General features: G+C 40.7%; 1 protein-coding gene across 2 annotated transcripts in view; it reads left to right on the top strand.

The window, feature by feature from the left end:
• APP (amyloid beta precursor protein) overlaps positions 1–14130 on the top strand; it is a 187764-nt gene that overhangs the window by 74968 nt on the left and 98666 nt on the right. For both annotated transcript variants that reach the window (XM_088529802.1, XM_088529803.1), the window contains exons 4-5: positions 11385–11497; positions 12713–12906. In XM_088529802.1, coding sequence (XP_088385928.1) covers positions 11385–11497; positions 12713–12906 — 307 coding nt within the window. The remainder of the gene's footprint in view (positions 1–11384; positions 11498–12712; positions 12907–14130) is intronic.

The raw sequence follows: 14130 nt of genomic DNA, 5'->3' as shown, positions 1-14130 counted from the left end.
CATTTTTTCCATGTGAAAAAAAGGAGTAATCTGAAGTCTCATATATCTCTTTTGTTGTTGTTGTTGTTAAACTCTAATACGATAGGCAGGTATAAAATTTTATTACAATTTTTATTTATATAACTATCCTTATAATTTAAAATACGTTTCCTATGTGAAGGTGCTTCAAGAGTAACTTTTAAATTATAATACAAATGGGATATGTAGTTTAAAATTAAATTCTAATTCCATGTCTGCTGTATATGAGCGGTTGTCTGTGTACGATTACTGTTATCTGGTCTGTTACAATAGAATCAATTTAAAGCAGCTTTTTTGTGCATGTAAAGCTCTTAAGGAAAACAGTTTTCTCAAATAGCACAGGCTCTGCTGAGGCCAGCCAATTTAGATAAGAGACTGGAAAAGAGGGCAGCTGCCTTTGGTGAGGAGTACCTCGAGGTGCTACCACTTCCCCTCCAATAACAAGCTTACTGGATGTCCCTGAGGTTGCTTATGGCCCAAAAATAGTGTTACTCAGTGGAGTCCAAGCAACGTGGTGAGGAGGAGGGGTTTTAACTGGGACTATTTTTTAAAAAAAATCTTGTCTGAATGAGACAGGATTGCCCTAATTCCCCTTAGGGAATTTTATTTGTTGTTTTTATTATTAGGGTGCTATAAAGGTGTCTCCTTCTTGATGTCATGTGTAATGCTATCCAGATAGAATTTGGTTTCTTCTGAGTACTCTGTCTTGGCCAACTTGCCTTTCTCTGCACGTGGAAATTCAAAAATAATGTGTTGCAGCTCATTTTAGTGACTTTTATTCTCTCAAATGTGTGTATAAAAATATATAATATATTGATTCTGATTCCTTTAACATCATTCTTATCTTGTCTTACACACTTGGGACAAATGCTTTTTCCTCATATATTTTTTTTAATAATGTGGTTCAGTTAGATGCTTCGGAGTCGGGACAAAAATCTGCAAAGGAATTAATTCTAAAATATAAGTTTTATAGACCTTCTCAGATGCATTACAGAATGTTCTATCCCAGTGGTTACTCTTGATTTATTCAATCCAATTTCTGGGCCCTTTTTTTGTGTGGTAGGTCTACAATAGATTTACTATTCTTGTTCAGTTTCTGGCTTCCTTATTGTTGTTCATCTTGCTCTGAAGTCCATTTACGCTCTTGAATTTTTTATCTGTTGATATGATTGATAGAAGTTATTTGACATAAAAAATCACATTTTGATACTGTGGATTAAATTGAGTGAGTAGGAAGTGCTTCTGAAGACAGTCTGTGTAAATTGTGGATATTCTTTGTCGTGTTGTCCTTAGTATTTGCATGTAACATAATGTTTTTATTATTAATCCTTACGAGCAGGATATGGTTCTTCACAGACCATAATCTTGCTAGGTAATCCTGACTTGGTTGCTGTCCACAATGACTCATGAATGAGAGAATCATTGAAGAGAAAATAAATAAAATGGGTTAGAATTCATCGCTTACAAAAATATGACTTTCTTCTACCAACTACTGAAAACTTCAGCTATGTTCAATGTGATAAAATCTTGCAAACAAGAACTGAAGAGGAACATTTTTTGTCATAAAGTAGATTTACTTATAATAGTATTTACATTACATATTTACTTGACATGGCACATTTACAGAAATTCTTGGCTTTTAGCCAGAGCTGAAAGCATGCTATGCTAATGTCTAAATACTTGTGTGCACTGATGTAAGGACTGGTAATGACACGGAGCTTTCGTGGTTTTTTTTTTTTTTGGTCTTTTAGAGCAACTCAGCCTATCAGTAGTAGCAGACAGTCATTACTCTCTGATCCCATGGATCAAGTGGTGCTTGATCTTAGTAAACAGGATCTGGTACCATGTCAGTTAGCATGGTAGTGGTCTCAGAAGCTGGAAATTGTATTTACAATTTTTAAACCAGTCTCCATTTTCTGTGGCTAGTTCTCTATGTGTAAGCTTGAAAGTTCCTGTGCCTCACAGGACAGGTGATTCATGTAATCTAACATACTCCTCATTAGCCATCTGGGAAGGTGATGCAAGAAACCTTGGCGTTGCCTATATATAAGCAATGTTGCCTGTATATAGCTAGGTTGCCTATTCCATGAGCAGGAGACCTGAGCATGTGTTGTTTTGTTTTGTTTTGTTTTGTTTTTTCCTATCCATGGAGTTGACTGGTTGACTGCTCCATCACTTACCTATCCAGGATAACTGAGAAATGAGCTATCCAGACCATCCAGAGTGATGATACAGAGTGTGCTAAGTGGTGGTGGACTCTTTTAATGTTACTCTAGTTTGCAGTGATTTCAAAAAGCCAAACAGTTCACTACTGTGTTTCACAGTTCACAGTACATGGAACAAATGGATATATGTGTTTTTTTCATATATTTTTTTCAAAGGGTGCAAGATAATCACTTCTTATGGCTGCCCTTGGCTATATGTTTTGAAGGAGAACGTGATTGAAATGAAACTGGAGATGGTTGCAGCAGTGTCGGGAGAGGAGTGAGGGACAGGATCCTGGGATCACTCAGGTTGGAAGGGATTCCCATAGAGCTCAAGTCCGACCTCCTGCTCAAAACTGATACTCAATTCAGACCAGGCTCCTCAGGGCTTGGTCCAGTCTGGTCTTGAAAAGCTTCAGTGATAGAGATTCTGCACCTTTCTGGGAAGTTTTCTTTTGATGCTTAATTATCATTTTGAGTTTTATTTTTTTCTTAATTATTTTTCTTCCTTGCAAGCTGTCTTATCCCAGTAGCCTTGCAGGTGCAGTACCAGATCATAGTGCTGTGGCATACTTGCTGCAACATGAGGAAGGGCTTGGCTCTGGGCAGATTTTGGCAGATAGTCGTTAATTTGTTTTTTTCGCCTATAAACTTTGCCTACCCTAAATATGATGGTGGTGTGTGGTTGTTTGTTTGTTTTTCCCACCTTTTCCCTCTGATCACTGGTAATAAAGTCCATTGCCCACAGATAGTAACAATTTGAATGCAAGCTTGGTCTCAGCAAATAGAATATTCTGGGCAGAGCAATATTAAGGGCGATTGCTTAGGCTGTTCCTAATCAGGAAGGTGTCTCTGGTAAGCTGATCTTCAGCTGCTGCTTCTGGAATTATTTGTTGATCAGAAATGCTGCGCAAGGTGGCAATGCAGAGACAATTACGGCCTCGCTTGATGGTGATTTGTGTTGTTTGCCAGGAGAGACGGGGAGAACAAGAACAGAATTAAGCTACTGTTCAAGTAAGAAGAGAAGCTTAATTTCGTATTGAAATATGCAGTGTGAAGGTATTCTGGAAGTAGGTTAATGGAAGAAAACAGAAACAAAATTGAATTAAATCCGCTGCAGTAATTATTTCCTTACTTGAAATCTGATACCTTAAAAACTGAATGTAACGTTTTAGTTCTTTCTACCTACTTATCTGGTCACTACTCCCCGAGACATCTGTGAGTAGGGGGCCTCCTCTAGCTTTACACCCAGTAGCAGGTGTGTACCCCAGTTATTAAGAGTAGTCCGTGAGAAGCATCTCGGTGTACAGGAGTGCAGAGCACCGTGAGGCCACTGATCCCAGTTGTGCTGAGTTCTTTCCAAGCACCCTGATCTTTCAGGAACATCTGGTTGTACAGTGTTTGATCAGTGCCATTAGTCAGCCCCTAGTGCAAATAGATAATATATTAGCAAATGAATCCAATTGCTTCTTACAGTACCATGTTTCCAATTTAGAGCCCCCTTTGGTCGGAGATGCTGCGTACTGAGGTGCACTGAGGGTCACTTCGTGGGAGCGGAGGCCCCGCTGGAGCCCGCTCCAGGCTGCTCCGAGATTTGCCCTCACCAGTCCTGCTGCAGACGGTGTCCGTGCCTGCTGCGAGGCAGGGAGCGCTGGCGGGAGCGGACCAGGGCTCAGCGTGTCCCGCGTCTCAGCCGCGGCGCCGCGTGTTGTTTATAGCTAGCGTTAAAATAAAATGCAGGCGCTCAGTGCCATCTTAAAGTGCTGCCTGTCCTGAAGTTCAGCCATGTTACTGCTTGCAAAATCCAACGGCAGCTGTGAGGAAAAAGAAGACTCCCAAAGACAGAATGTCTTCCGGCTTAAAGCATATCCATTTTTGAGTAACCTTTGTGAAACGAAATCCGTAATACAGATTTAAATAAACCCAAGAGCATTAAAATGCGTCCTGCAGCATCAGTAATTTTTTATTTATTCAGTGCAATGCCCCATTAGTGAATGTCCCACCTGGTGGTGGGAGCAGAAATATAAAGAGCTCATGAGTAATCGAGAGAGGCAGAATTGTGAGAGGATTTAAGAACATGAGCACAAGGAATAAAAGGAATCTCAGGCAAGTTACAGGATTACAAGGCAGGAGGCAATTAATTTGACGGGAAAAAAAAATGCAAGACTTGCTCATTGTACAGAAAAGTGCCTGAAGAGGATGAAAAGAAGGGTTTTCAGTAAAATACCTGAGGCATTTCTTAGTACCCCTTAGTTTTCCCATTCTCAACATCGGACAGTTTCTGCCGCGTACCAGCTGTTGAACCTTCCTGGGTTAGCGAGTCCCGATACTGTGGGGTTTTGACCTTTACAAAATGGGTTCTGGGGAAGAGGAGGGGTGGACTATTTGTGTGGGGAATTGTTCCCGTCAATTCCTCAAATGTTGTTTGGTCTCTGTGGTGGAGAGGGCAAATTATCCTGTGGCAACAACCCACAGGTGGCATCTTTCGCTATCTGACCTTTCTTACACTGTTCATAGCTCATTTTCAGTCCACATTGTGCTTCACCAGTCCCTGAGAGCAATTGGCAGTGCCCTATTGCAGGTGTGTTAGACAGGACTGCGGTGGTCCTGGAATAAAAACTAAAATGGTGGGTGTGATTGCACCTTCAAGAAGGGAATTAGGAAAAGCATGTGTTGGGGACCGCAGAGGATGAAAGGGAGAGAGGTGATAATAAATTAGGCGTTACAAGAGGAAGTGAAAAGATTTTTTCCTTGCACAGCATCGTGGAGGAGCTCTGGCTGAGGCAGGGCGGAGTCCACCTATGCAGAGTGACATGTCTAGATTTTCTTTGTTATTCCTGTAGTTTCCCAGCTTACAGCTTTCAGGAATGTAAGCAGAGTTATACAGCAGGGGGCAAAGCAGTAACTAGTACCTGTCAGAAGCTTTGAAGATGTATAAGCAGTGCAGTGAGGAACTGGAGAGAAGAGCAGCTCAGTCTTGGCAGTTCTCAACTTCTCAAGTGTGACTTGGCAACCAGCTTTTGGGTTTGTTGCTTAATAAATCCTGTTTGAGAGAGTGCACTGGGCTACTGTCGCAGCGCAAGAAAACTTGCAGGTCGGACTGTCTGGTCCCTGGAGAAAGCAAACGAAAGGAGACGTTCGGATAACTGGGTGACCTTGGCCACTGGTCATACTGATAAAAGTCCTGAGGAAGTGCTTTCTATTTTTGAGGAGGTGTTAGGGAGGTAAGGTAGGAGCAAAGAATCACAGCGCTTGACATAGGCCATGGTACTGGTGTCAGGAACAGGCATTGGCACAGTTCTGTTTTGTCGGTTCTATCTGATGATAATGACCAAGAGAGGGACATGAGAGGTGTCTTTACTCCCAGAAAGATTTTCCTTGGAGGTGGGAGAAGCAAAAGAGAGAACAGAGGAGTAAATGGACTTAATGCTTCGATAAACCATTGAAGTGTGCTACAGACTTTAAAAAAAAGTGTTCTAACAGCTTGTCTGTAAAGATGACGGGGAATGTAATTATGCATATTTGGATCGTTCTACATGTAAACAAATGTATTCAGTATTGGTTTGTGAAATCTGAATAATATTTGCACTCTGAAAAGCAAATAAATTTTAGTGGAAAATGCAGCCAGGCAAAAAGGTAGCGAAGTGAGCAGAAATTCTGTGGATGCCTGCAATCGAAGACTCGGAGGAAGGTTTGAGAATAGCCCTTGTTTTACGTGGTTCTGCAAGAGAATTTCATTAAAGTGAAGACATAAACAGTTTGTGTACTCAGTGGAGCCTAACAGTGAAGCACCCATTTTAGTTGAGGTGCACCCATTTTAGTTGAGATGATCTTCTAACTGTTTTGTGTTTCCTGCTTTCTCTTATTTATTTTATCTTAATGAATACATGCAGTCCTATAGACTTAGTGCAGTGTTTCCTATGAACTGGTATTCTAGAATGGTCTGTGAGTAAGGAAATACAGTCCTTTGACTCCACAGTTTTATGTGAGATATTCGGATTTTCTTTCTTTTGGACAGTCGAACATCTGATATGTCAAAAACTAGAACCTCTTGCTAAGTTCTGTATGTTTATATAGATGTTTGTGGTCAGTGAATTCATTACAGTGGGGTTGATTTTGCTTTTGGTCTTAGGTCTGCAGTAGGCTCATATATGGGATGCTGTTACAGTGTAATGCTTCACAACCATTACAGTGTTTCCAGACACTAAGGCAAAGTACAGCCAGAACTGCCAGTTTTTAATGTAATCAAGTGCTTTGCCCATCAGAAGTTACTATTTTTGCTCCTTGATAATGTGAGAAATGTTGCAGATGATAACGATAGTCTAGTTAAGAGACGTCACATTGAGTGAGTTTATTGCTATATGTGTCAAAGAACAAAACAGCAGCAACGCTTAGTCGGCACACTTTCTTTTTCAAATTTGGTCTAAAGCATGGATGCAGAAATATGTAAGGACTTCTTTGGAGCAGGATGTTTTTATTTTGGTTTTGTTTTGAAACAGTAAGTACTCTCTTGTACAGTGGAAATGTGTTTTGGAGAATCATTTAGTGCCCTTATTCTTAGATGTTTAAAATACAGTGGCTGGCTTTTCTCAGAAATAATATACAACTTGATGTAGCTGTGGAAAGCGATGCGCTGGAGCTCTGCGAGGGGAAAGGAGGAGTCCCACAGAAGGTGCTAATTGGGTCCCTGTTGGGTTTAGCAGAGTCTCCAAAAGACTGAGTAGCTGTGGCTGTTTTAACCCCCAGCTCCAGGGGTGGATAACAAGTTTCTTCATTGATCTGCTTCTGCTGCACGGATTTGGGTCTGCATTGCTGTCCATTTGCCCTGTTATGGATATTTTATTGAAACCTATCCAGCAAGTTGCAGATAAAATGGTGGAGTGTGGACAGTTTTCTTACTGTTTGTTTCTTTTTTGGGGAAGTTTTGTAGGCAGGAGTTAAGTCCGTTACTCATCGGAAGGTATTTAATTTGTAAGTTCTTTAGCAGTGTCTCCTTTTGCTGGTGACTGCAAGGGAGCTTGTGGTTTAAATGTTGTTTGCAATAAACATTTAAAAGTGCCCGGGGAACGAAATATTGCCGGGTGATATTTGCTACCCTATGGGATACTGGTATTAAAACTGGTAGTCCTTCGTTGGTAAAAGTGTAGGTAAAAATTATCACTCACATATTTTTACATGGAATTTTTCCTACTCCTGAACACGGCTGCTTTTGGGGCTCCATTTAAAAATATAATATAAAATCATTTTAGCAAGACCTGTTCTCATCACAGATGCTAAAAATTAAACATAAAATTATTTGCTGTGATGAGTCCTTATCTTTCCACATTTGTGGTTCATTCTTATTCAAAAGCTAGCACAAGCTTTGATTCAGAGGGAGCTCTGAATACAATTTGAACTTTTTTGGGGGGGAACCCTAACTGTTTGCTAGCCAGAATTTGGCTTTGTAGCCGATTCTGGTTTATTACCTTTATCATCCTATCTTTACACTTGTTTTTGTTACATGAGATGATTCCCTATGTCCAATCTCTTTTATGCAGTAGATGGAAAACCTGCTGATCAGAAGCATGCATCTTGCAGAGTATAATATTTTTGTTTTGAACTATTCTGCCTTGATATCATATCTGCTTCCCAAACTGGTAGGGCAGTCATCCTCTTAGGAGTACTCACTTGCTGAGCCTTTCTCTTTCTAAAGATGTTTTCAAAGACTGTGTGATCAGATGCCTCGACTATAATCTTAATTCTTTTATTAGTGGTTGAGTCCTAATGCTCTTAGTCCTCGCTGTACAAAGAAGGGCATTTCTGAATCAAACTTCTGATCAAGCACCCTGAAGTCTCCTGTTGTTCCAACAATATTTTTCAGAGAATAGGATATGCTTGGCTTCAGTAAAAATATTTAATAGTAAAATGTGGCATCATAATCTCTGGCAAAATTGTCTTTGAAAAATGTGAGCTGCTACCCCACTGTGATACAACGGCATATGCCTTGAGGAAGCCCAGTATGAATGTGGAGTAGACTTGGGAATCGTAAGAGATTACTAGTATTAGGAAAAAATAGATTTGTAGAATAAAACCGTGACTTTGTTGCTGTGATCTGCGTTCCAGTGGCATTTTTAACTTTATAATGAACAGTGAATATGGCAGCTTAAATGTTGCTGTTAAAATACATACATTGATTAGGAACGAGCGACTTGATTTTAAAAGGAAGCAGAGACTTGTCAGTCTTCAGCTGAATAAATTGTAGGCATGATATTTAATTTACGTTGTATGTTTACACGATTCGGGCCCAGGAGTCCCTGTCAAGGTGGTTTTCTGCAGAGCTGTCAGAAGTCCACAAACTGAAGCAGCCTGGTTTGGTTCAGACGTTCCCTGCAAAAATGAGTGAGCAGCTGTTAACAAGTTATACTTTGAGGGAGTTGCAAGATACTTGAAGAGGATACAAAAGTTTGGGAAAAATGTGAGCCTGTTGGTGGTAACACCAACCCCTCCTATGCTAGAGTAGGGATTCAGCACAAAGTTTGGAAGGGCTTTTGTTGGTGATGGTCCCAGCTCAGCCACCTCTTGGCACCTGCCGCCTCGCTGGGCCTGATCCTCGTGCAGCTGTGGGAGCCCTGAGCAGCACTGCGTGCCCGGGGAGGAGCGGGGAGGGAAGGGATTGGAAGGGCCTGAGGACAAAACAGGTTTGTGCCCTGTCTGCATGAAGAGGAGAGGGAGGAGCTGATATCCAGCTGTATCTGAAGAAAAGGGAATTTTTGAGTTGAATGGGATTTGGCAATCCCAGCACTTGACAGTGGCAGTGAAAACCAGTGCTGAGTTGGGGTATTTAAGCAGCGAGAAATATGTTAAGAGCTGCTTAGCCAGGGTTTGTATTGCTATTTTCCCTTCTTACTGTTGTCCTGGTAGGACTGAAGCTGCTATAACAGAGAGGCTGAAGAAAGAACCATTTCTCTTAGGGTTCTTTTTTTATTTACTGTAAAAGAGGGTAATTCCAGTAGCTATTCAGATAACAGCAGGCAGAAGAGAAACCGTGCAGGGTATTTTTTCTCAATGGTAGAAGCCATGCACCTTGGCCCTGCATCTCCTGCGCAGGCACAGTGCTTCTCACTCCTCACTCCTGCAGGTGCATCCCACCTGTGCGGCCCCGGCTTGTTGGTAAACAAAGGCAAAACTGGCCCCAACGGGCCATTCAGCAGCATTGCAAGATAAATGTGTGTTAGAGTAATTGATACTGGTAGAGGCTTATCCACAAACTGAGCGTTTTTAAAGGACTTCTTTCTGATAAGTTTGTGCTCCCAGTGAATAGGCCAGGCAGAATGAATGTTCGAGTTGTCAACCCAATTACATCAAGAGGAGAAGAAATGAAGAAAGTTTCTAGGGCATGATCTCAGGTTGCATGTGGGACTGTATGAGTAGCTTTCAAGTCCAAATCTCGTTGGACTAATATTATCTTAATGGTGTCTGCCAGTGTTACAGATTTGCAAGTTTTGGGGGGCTTTGGAAGATAGAAACTTCTGCCATGAGGACTTTTCTGAATGTTGTTTTGGCTGCTTGGGCACACATTGTCTGACAGCCGTTCTTTATGAAGCGTCATGTCGTTTGAGAGCAAAGTAGGCACGCGCTGCTAGCCCTCAGCAAGACACCTTCCTGTGCTTGTTTTCATGCTAAAATTGAAATATTGCCGAGTGACTTTGCGTGTGGGAGGGGGTGGTCCCCACAAAGATAAATGCATCTAAAAACAAGGTGCAAATTCAAGTTGTCTTGGAAGATTTTGGGGTGATAGCACTGGGCGTAGAGAGGTTATTAATGGAAACTGTAGACATGAGAGTTACCAGAATATGTTTCAGCTCATTACTCTTCCAAGTTTATTTTGAACACTCCTATAAGAAGTTTCTGATAATAATTTGCACGTGTTAGTGTCTGTCATGCAAGAGAAATAAAGCTGCTTTTTCCCTACTAAATTAACCATCTGGCTCTTAAAAGGCTTTCAGTCAAGCACATTGAAATATGGGAAGGACATTTAGGTAAAAATACATATACCTATAGCAAAGGTGTATACGTAGATTTTTCTGAGCTGTGGTCACTGGAGTTGGGTGTTACTTATTTTCTAAAGCAAGCTTCTTGGGTCTGAGTTTCAAGGTCCGCTTTGTTAGCTCCCTGAGGTGACCCCGTGCTGAACAGTAAGCATGTAGCCGTCTCATTTGATTCATTAACTCGTTATTACGTGCAGGAACCTTTGGGCCATTTGGGGTTGTTCATTTGGAACACATGGACTGTAATTTTTTGGCAATTGCAGGCAAATCTGCTGCAGCGACCTGATAATTTGTGCCAGCTGAGTCATGTGCCTTCACAAGGCAGGGTTTGTTCAGCATGTCAGCTTCTTGCAACGATTCCATCAATTTTCCTTTGACAAAAACCATTGTAGGTTTTTGTAGGTTGGGGATTACTTAATTTTAATGGCAGAGTTGTTATTCATGAATGTGTAAGCTTTTGTCTTAGTGCACAATCTCTTTGGTCACTTGCTTCCTCAATACAGAGGTATTTTTGCCACTTCAGATATGGTACTGAGGTGATCCATGAGTCATCTTCTTCTGTCGCTTTTGAGCTCCACTTGCCTTCTCTGTCTGGTTAATGAAATGGGATTGCAAGAAAGAATCTGCCTTAACACAAAGTACAGCTGTGGTGCTGTACTTGAGGAGAAATGCTCTAGAATAGAGTCAGGTTTGCAGGACTGGACTGGAGAAAAAAAACTATGAATATTTAAAAGCACTCCCAATCCCCCTCCTTGCCAGCACACTTGATGTCACAGCAGAACATAGTGGTTCCTCCGCACTCCCTGTCCTTCCTGCTCCAGGAAAGGCATCTCCGCAGCTCCTGGTTCAACATTGCAGCACACAGGTCTCCTTGAGGGGTCCTGCACACTTCAGAGGTGGTACATAGGAGTTATCCTGCTACACTAAAGTCCTCATAATCTTACTCTGAAACAAGATAGGAGCTACTTTCAAAGTCTGAAGAACACAGTGATGAAAGCACTGTGCAGAACTCTGCTATTCTTTGCAGACTGGTCCCTGACAATCATTTACAAGAACTGGCCTACACATAGATAAACATTTAAAAAGATGAGGTACTGGAAGCAAAATAAACATTTTTGTATTTTTTTTTTTTCAGTGGGCGAGTTTGTGAGTGATGCCCTTCTGGTACCAGATAAATGCAAGTTCCTTCACCAGGAGAGAATGGATGTGTGTGAAACTCACCTGCACTGGCACACAGTTGCTAAAGAGGTACAGTAATCCTTTTATTTTTTTTCTCTCTCTTCCTTTTTTTTTTCTCTCTTCCTTTTTTTAGAGTTGTATCACTTCTCTGAGGATGAACTCAAGTTCATCAGTGACATGCAATAAAATAAGAAATATGCAGTAGTAGTTATGTATGTTAAATTTCATTACATACACACCCACCCGTATTTGCTACCTCCTCTAGCTCCCTATTTTAATCCTGCTCAGGAAATCTTCATTGATAGTGCCCGGGCTTTGCCTTTTTCATTATCCTTCCTGTGTTTGCCAGAGTGCGGAGCGCTCCGTAGCGATAAACACGCCTCAGAGGATGCAGCACAGAAGAAGGAGGGCTGATAAGGCATAAGACTAGACAAGGACAGCTTGCAGTCAAACACAGAATTTTTACGATTCCTCCATACTTTATTGATAATGGAAATAAATCTTAACGTTACAATTGCTAATATATTTTGAGCATTTTCGTCCTTGTAAAGAGAGATTGTAATAGAAAAAATAGAAATGAGCTTTGAAAAGGTTTCTAGTTGTCATTTTATTTGGAACCTTTTAGTTTGTATATTATCTCACCTCCTGGTTTTGAAATAGAAATTTGCTTGCCAATATTATTACATTTAAAATTCCTACTTGAATTGTACAGTTGCCACTCGAAGGAAGAAGAGCCCCTTACAGCAGCAGTCCTGCTTGCAGGGAAATTCTGGTCCCTGCAAACCTGAAATGGCATGGCCTAGAGCATTACTGTTCCCATTACTATTAACACTACTATTACTTCAGTAGCATTAATACCTCGGTAGGGCAAATAATGATTCTGCCTCAGAGTCTGCTGTTTTATGAGGCAGAACCTGTGTGGTTTTTAGACAAGGGGATACAGAGTTGTCAAGTACATGAGAGGAGGCAAATCCTTCTCTATGGGGAAAGATTAAAGGACAGCAAGGAAGAGCTCGTTGCCTGCAGTGGTCATATATGAACCTGCACAAAGTGTAAGGATCTATGTAGAGGTAGGGAGCTACATACAGTACAAGTAGAGAATGAACATTTGAGCCACTCTAAATGGTGTTCAGTTACTCAAAAATGCAGAAATTGTGCACAATACCTACCCCAACCTCCCATGGCTGTATACAGCAATATACGGTTTGTTGAGGACTGAGAGGTCTTGAGGCCCAGCTTCCTTCCTCACCATATTGTTATCTTTTTCTATTTCTTCTTCTGTAGTCCTGTAGTGAGAAGAGTATGAATCTGCATGACTATGGGATGCTGCTGCCCTGTGGCATCGACAAGTTTCGTGGTGTGGAGTTTGTTTGCTGCCCGTTAGCAGAGGAAAGCGACAATCTTGATTCAGCTGATGCCGAAGATGATGATTCAGATGTCTGGTGGGGAGGAGCAGATGCAGACTATGCAGATGGAAGGTAAGAGTGGCTTTTCTCCCTTCAACTTTTTAAAGATCCTTAAAATCTATCTGGAAAAAAACACAGTGTTGGAGAATGGTTCCTCCTTACTGAAATTTCTGCCACAGTTATAATAGTGGAAAGCTCCAGTATACTAACCTTTTTATTTATTTATTTATTTATTTGTAATTCTCTATATTAAAATTTACTGTTAATATAGCTATTGCATTTAATATGCTTGTTTTTTTTTCAGTGAGAATCAAAGTATATGCCTTTGCTGTATTTATAACAAAAATGCTGAAATGCATTATTGTGTAACGACTAAATGACAAACACTGTTCTGTAAGGTGCTTTGTGCAGTCTGGGGTACTGCAGCAGGTATTTGGACACCACAACTCTTGGAGGTTTTGAAGTGTCTTCATTTATAATAGATATTAGCTGTTTGCCTTCGTTATTGTAAGACTGTTTTTCTCCCAACAATTTCTACATGTGACCTGAAATGTGACATTAGGAAAACCAGCTACTGTCTAGATACTGATGATGTTTCATTAATATACTTTACACATACTGCAGTTAAGATGGGAATTTCCTTTGCAAGACAGCAGTAGGTCAGAAAACAACTTACACCATGTGTTACTCTTCAGGGTCCCTTATGTATATAGGCTAATGTTAAGCCAAACTTGGGTTAAGACTGTGTTGCAACAAAAAGGCCCGGGCCCATCAAGGCCTTTTCATACTAATTTCTTGAATGCTTTAGGTGAGCTTGTGAGAGAACAATTTTATGGCCTAGCAACTGAGTTATAACCACTCTAAGATTAATTGCTTTATAAAACTAAGATCTAGGTTCAAATTTTTTGTGCTGTATAGACTTTCATCACTGCATACTATACTAAAAAGGTTAGAGAATGCAGTGTTTCTGGTTCTTAGATGATAATACTGATTTTTTTTTTGAATACTATACAAAATTCCAAACTTGGGACAGATTAGAAATGAACCATGGAAATGACTAGAGACCGAATGAAGAGAATAATGTGGAAAAGTTAATAGTTCTGATGTGTGTAATTTTAGGCTTTATTAACAAACAAGATGGGGACAAGTTCTTGGAACACTATTGAGATGAAGGGCAGAGACTGACTTGATGTAATTTGATGAAACAAGATGACATTAAGAAAGTGAAAAATTAGAAGACATTTCACAATGGGCATCTAAGTCTTTCCTAACAAGGAAAAAAATAGTAAGTGTTGT

This window comes from Tinamus guttatus, unplaced genomic scaffold (genome assembly GCF_059628265.1).
Source record: "Tinamus guttatus ecotype Peru unplaced genomic scaffold, ASM5962826v1 Tinamus_guttatus_pri_ptg000347l, whole genome shotgun sequence".
Taxonomy (NCBI): Eukaryota; Metazoa; Chordata; class Aves; order Tinamiformes; family Tinamidae; genus Tinamus; species Tinamus guttatus.
The sequence above is the reverse complement of the archived record's forward strand: the minus strand, read 5'-3'. Positions and strand labels throughout refer to the sequence as shown.